The 6,448-nt window shown below is 42.3% G+C and overlaps 1 protein-coding gene across 1 annotated transcript in view; it reads right to left on the reverse strand.

The window, feature by feature from the left end:
- Positions 1-1,074, reverse strand: part of kirrel1b (kirre like nephrin family adhesion molecule 1b) — a 151,042-nt gene extending 149,968 nt beyond the window's left edge. Inside the window, exon 1 of the mRNA XM_037681389.1 lies at positions 919-1,074. Coding sequence (XP_037537317.1) covers positions 919-964 — 46 coding nt within the window. The 5' untranslated portion in view covers positions 965-1,074. The remainder of the gene's footprint in view (positions 1-918) is intronic.
- Between the last annotated feature and the right edge of the window lie 5,374 nt (positions 1,075-6,448).

Genomic DNA, 6,448 nt, shown 5'->3' on the forward strand with positions numbered 1-6,448 from the left:
GGGGGGGGGGGGGGGGGGGGGGGGGGGAGTAAAGGCAGAGGATGATCCTTCAAGGTGATCAATAAATAAGAACATTAATATTAGTAATGGGGCTCTTCTCCAGTTCAGTGAATGCGTCTCCATCTTTACAGTAAAATATGAATTTTTCTTGGCACCTGAACCATTCCAGCAGGGGCGCGCACACGCACGCGCAACTCTACCTGCTATCTAAGCAGAGGTTGCACTGCTCAGTCTCTATCTCCATCACACGCACACACACACACACACACACACACACAAACAGATTTGCTGTCCAGGGACCCTTGCTCTGGTCTTTACTCTCTACCCTTAGCGCGCGCGCACACTGTGACTAAAGGCATGCACGTGCGTGGCGCGTGCGTGCCCTCTGTGTGTGCGCTTTGAAAAATGATTCAATGTGACTCCTGTTACAGCTCAGCCACCAGACTGTGCATTAGATCCTCGCCTCATCAATCACCCCGGACTGACAGGTTATGCGCAAAAGTGTGTGTTTGCGTGCGCGCGCGCCCGTCTTGACCCACGCATTTGTTCCAGATCTACACAACAGTTCATGCTTTTAAAGGTCACGTCAAAGCAATGTCATGTGCAGATGTTCCACTTCTCTCCCAGGAAGGAATAAGTGACGCTGCGCGTCCGGACTGTTCACGTCTGAGACCCTGAGCGCCCCAATGACTCGTTCCTCTTTAGTGTCCGCGGGATGTAGTTATGATAAGACAGCATTGTGTCCACATGCAGAACCACGCGCGTGGAGTCAGTGCCAGCCATAATAAACAGGCAAGTGGTGCCGGCGCAGAGCCACAAAGCGCGCAGTCGCACCAAACTGAGCAAAACGACACATTTGTGTTTGGAAGCAAACTTTCTGCTGTTCGTGCTCTGATCTGTTCTTCTTTTGTTACTCACCTTGGTTCAAAGCGATTGCCAAAGTTATGATCCACAAAGCTGGCATGGTTCAGCCGAGCGCATTCAGATTCCACCCCTCGGCTCCGTGTCCCCTGAAAGACACCATGAATTCCTCCCGACAGGGTGATTTCAGCTGGAATCCTCTCTGAGTCATGAGAGTGAAACAAGACCCGCTTGGAGGAAGAAAAATCCCATGTTTCTTTCTCTTTCCTGTCTCTTTTATGAACAAACTTCCCCGCTTTCCCCGTGCGTAAAATGAATCTGTCTCCACTCTCTGTTCCCTTTCCTCTCTGCGCTCTGTATCCCCATTTAACCAGTTCTGAATTCCTTTCTCCCCTCCCCTCTCCCTCCCCCCACCTCACAGACAATCAGCAGCACACATCCCCTCTCTTCATGGAGTACCACCACCACCTCCCCTCTCCAAATCTCCATTTCTGATCCACAGAGGAGAGGAGGGCGCTGCGGCGGCCGCGACAAGAACTGCGCCCTGAAACCAAACATACACTGGAGAGGCTTCACGAAGATCTGACAAAAGGGTGCCAGCAAAGATCAAAGGAAAAGTTTACTGGACAGTGGTGAGAGCAGTTATGTTGTATGGTCTGGAGATGGAGACATGGACAAAAAGACAGGAGAAAGAACTGGAAGTAGCAGAAATGAAGATGTTGAGGTTCTCCTTAGGAGTGACAAGGATGGATAAGATCAGGAATGAGATCATCAGAGGTACAGTACAGGTTGAACAACTGGGAGATAAAGTTAGAGACCAGACTGAGATGGTTTGGACATGTCCAGAGGAGGGACCGTGGGTTTATTGGTAGAAGGATGTTAGAAATGCAGCTGCCAGGAAAAAGACAAAGAGGAGATATGCAGTTAGAGAGGACATGGAGGAAGTTGGAGTGAGGACAGAGGATGCAGAGGACAGAGTGAGATGGAGGAGGATGACTCCCTGTGGCGACCCCCGGAAGAGGGAAAAGCTGAACGAAAAAGAAGAATGTGCTATGTGTTATCATTGTATGTTTCCATACATTGGCAAAATTAGATGTCTGCATTCAACTCATCACACCTGAGATGCAGCCAGGTGGAGCAGTGTGCAGCTACGCCCGGAGAGCAAATAGGGACTGTGTCTTCCTCAGAGACACAACAATATGTAGGGATGACGAGGAGTCAAATGGTAACTTTCTGGTCCCAGGTTGGCTGCCCACTCCATCTCGGCTCGAATAATAATAATAATAATAACAATAATAATAATAATAATCAGAAGAAGCAGAAGCAATGGGACCTTCTTGATGTGAGCATAACAATAACCACTAAGTCACTGTGCTGCTCACATTTAGACCAACTAATGTCAATAATGTGACTTAAGCTTTCATAGTTGACTGTTTTGTTTACATTGAGTGCATACCTGCATTTCAGAGTTGCATAAAACTGTATGTAAAAAAGATTACAGGAGTAAACTCTTTCAAATTGAACCTTTCAGGAAAACATGGTCTGTGTTGTTTCACAGTTTGCTTTGAGTTACTTTACTTCTCACCTGCATTGCTGCACTTTAAACACGAGGCTCAATAATTTGTTACAGACAATGGTTCAAATTTCAGTGTTGAAAAATGAAACGGGACAAGACAATAACAAGTTTGTAACAGTTTCAAAGCTGGCATTTCCTGAATAGGATGTCTGTTCAATTGGAGTCGTTTTTCTGCAGGTACCTGCAAATAATAATAATAAAAAAGATAATAATGAAAAATTATATATATATATAAGTGATTCTTTCTAGAGTTCCATCTTCAATACAAATCAAATAATATATTTATACATGATGAGACTTTAAATTTAAAAAAGATTTCTCCAGATAATCAGAATCTTTCATGACATTTTAGTCTTTTATTTCTGCATTATCTGTTATCTATGCAGCATACTTATTCAGCAACTTAAAATATTTTTAAGCTTCTCTTTTAATACAATTCTGCACACTGAAACAATATTATTTCTTTATTAACATCTCCACAAAACAAGTGTATTCAAAGAGATAAAAACATTTAATAGTTACTTTCTTGTGTCTAAAAGAAACCTTGCCTTGGGTTGTTTCATAAAATGGATTTTTGGATTAAAATGTTTTTTAATATTTATTTAGATTTTTTTTTTTTTTTAAAGAATTTACACAAAAAAAAATCCTGCCAAATAATTAAATTATTGCAGCACCGTTACAGCTAGTAAAAGCTTTGATTCCTTTAGTATACTGCCCTCTAGTGGATTATATTGTAACTGCATGGCTTAAATGCCTACTTAATTTATAAACTATTTTATCACACATATTAACACAACTAGAGTTTGTGCTTAACATAACAATAAACAAAAGTTAGGAAAAATAATAATAATAAAAAAAACCTAAAAAAATCAGATAAAATAAAGCAATGAAAGCACAAAAGAATAAAACAAAAATAAATAAGATTAAAAAAAAGCAACAAAAATTATAATTTTTTTAAACAAATCAAATAATTGAGGCAACTAAATAAATATATTATTGTTATTATTATTTTCTTATTATTATAAATGTAAAAGAAGCACAAAATAGTCTAACATTTGATATGTTTATGAATTAATTTAGTTTGTTTTATTTAATAGTGTCTGTCACATTCTTAAAAAAATACAAGAACATGGTTTACATATGCATTTTTACAGAAAAGTTGACCTTTAGGTCTAGAATATAAATCATTATAGTAACGTATGTGGATCCTGCAGTCCAGAAACAAACTACCGCTACTCAAAGCAGCCTCTGAATGAATACAAATAATTTTAATTACATAATTTATTACTTGGAAAAACAAGCAACACAAATGTGAAATTAACTCAAATGCATGTTTATTGAAGTCAACAACTGAACTTGTATTCTAACAAAAAAAAAAAAAAGAGAAAAATATTTTCTGAACATTGATCCTGATCAGTCATTAGTACAAATAAACAGACATGTCGGCACTATCTCCGTGTGATATTCACTCAAAAGGAAGACTTGTCATCCATAGAAAGGAAACCAAACACAAATAAATTTGTTTGTCATGGAAATAAAGACATGTTTGTAAATGTAACACACGTTAAGAGTGTCTCTGGAGTCTGCTTGGGTCATTTAATACACACTCATACACAAACACACACACACATTTGTACAAATACACCGTAGGAACAGACGTCACGCCTGCTGTGCATATCCAGATATGTGTGTGGATGAGTATGCATCCAATGTGTGTGTGTGTCTGCATGTAGAAGTTTACAGTAAAGGCAACGCTATATACATGAAAAAATATTTTTAAATGGCTGCTGAAAGGAGAAAATATGCCAAAAAAACTACACTTCTAACATTCAAAACTGGGAAAATCTAATTTTAAAGAAAAGAAAATTATCAGTTGAACTGAAAGTCAAACACTGAAGAATATGCACACCTTTAAAAAAAAAACATAATTAAAGAATCAAATTCTTAATTCTACACAAAAAAAAAGAAAAGAACAATGAGCAGCAGCTAGTGTGAGGCTGCTTAAAGCGGAGTGGGACTCACTCTGAGGGGCAGAACAGCTTAAACTGACTGAAGAGGGCGAAGGAAAGCTTTTGCTGGCATCTGGTGACAGCTGGTTATCACTGCACCGACGCCACGAAATACTGCACGTCCCAGTTCAACGGTGCGTATGTCAGAGAGATGAGAAATATGAGAGTTTTGGTCTCCTGCAGGGACCTTGGGAGCGTGGACGGGTCCAGATGGATTTAACTGGGACACAGCGTATGTTTGCAGAACAGAGGACAGCAGGGAGGTCAGCCGGGCCGACCGCCGCTCTTGTCTCAGGAGAGAAGCTCGTCGGCCACTTCTCTTCTCCAACGCTATCTACACTTTTCCAACCGTTTCTCATGCAAGCTACATGCTAGCACATAAACTAAGACAAAGGACAGGATGATAAATTACAGGCAAATACAGGTTCGTTAGTTTTAAAGAGACATTACACTTTGTTAAGTATGAGGCAGGAACCCATCCCTTCGTTCACAGCGGAGCTCGACTAAATAGAGTTCAACGCTAATGAGCAACCTCCGAGACAAAGCTGGTCCTCTGGTCTTCAGACAGAAGCTAAACGCTGACGTGTTGGGAGTTCTTTAACATGCACATCATGAAGCTGATCATCTGATATCCCTGCTTCATTCTGTAGATGTAGAGGGTCATGACAGGGATGTCCTAGCCTGGGTGGTGGGGAGCATCCTTTTAAAGCCCCCCCCAGTCCGCCTCAGGACCAACGCAGACACAGAACAGCACGATATGCTCCTCCAATCACTTTAGATTAACCCGTTTACCTAACGCACCTGTCTTTGGACTCGCAGAAGAAGCGCCTGAAGGAGACACAGCGACGTGCAGACTTCACTTACAGAGGAAAGTTTAGCTCCCCGTCACGTGACGGAGCCGCTGCACCACCCTCCGATGGGATTCAAACGCTGCAGTCTCTAAGCATTCCAGCAACCTTTTAACATTTCCAATAAAGTTGGGCACAAACGAACTGTGTATCAACAGCGCATGCACTCCTCTCCAAAGAGCCACCAGCACACATCTACTCTACCGTGCGCCGACACAGGCTGCTCCACGAGACAGAAGAGGGTCGGACATCGATCGGAGACGGAGAGGGGAAGGAGTGACGAGAGGAGGAGAGACGGGGTGAAGGTGGATCAGGACGCAGACGGGATGATTGATTAAAGGATGAAAAGAAGTGGACGAGTGGAGCGGAAGGAGGAAAAACAGAGGAGGACATTAAAGTTCCTAAATGACTTTCTTGAGCGTTAGTGCAACCTGGGCTCGGAGCTCGGCTTTTACGCCTGCCAAACTCAACCTTGGCGCGAGCACGATCTGCTGCCAGAAGCCTCTTAGTTAGATTGCAATCAATTTCCAAGACCGGGCCGAGTGGAACGTCCACTGCCAAGGCCAACTTCCAACTAATAATGGAGCGCACGTTTATGGGAACCTTTAGCGAAGCTGGTAAACGAGGCCTGCGTACAAAAACAATAGTTTGTTTTAATGTGTGTAGCGAGACCAGTTTGGCTCCGAACATTAAAAAAAAAAAAAAAATTCTCCTCCCAGGAGCAGCAAACATATCTGCTTCTTGAAATCTGTGGCGTCCATCACTCGTTGACTTTGCAGCCAGGTGTCCTTACCGAGACATTGCAGCAGGTTCAGGTTAAAGCGCCAGCACCAACCGGGGCTGGAGAACCTCCATCAAAACTAGACTTTGGGACCTGTGTTTGAGTCAGATGTTGCTACAGACTCAGGTAAAGGAGCCGAGGGGCTGAAGAACATCAGGGAGAACCCATGGGAGCAACGAGGGGACAGAAAAACCAGCATGGAAGCAAAAAGACAAGTTTGATTTTTGTACTTGTGGACGGAAAAACCAGCTTACATGGTAAACGGTTAACACTGACTGTAACACACGAGACGCTGACGAGAAAAAAATATCTCTCAAAAGTAATCACCCACCACCCCCCCCCCCCCACCAAAAAAACTACACAAAAAAAAAAA

Source organism: Nematolebias whitei, chromosome 9, assembly GCF_014905685.2.
Source record: "Nematolebias whitei isolate Nwh7 chromosome 9, NemWhi1, whole genome shotgun sequence".
Lineage (NCBI taxonomy): Eukaryota > Metazoa > Chordata > Actinopteri > Cyprinodontiformes > Rivulidae > Nematolebias > Nematolebias whitei.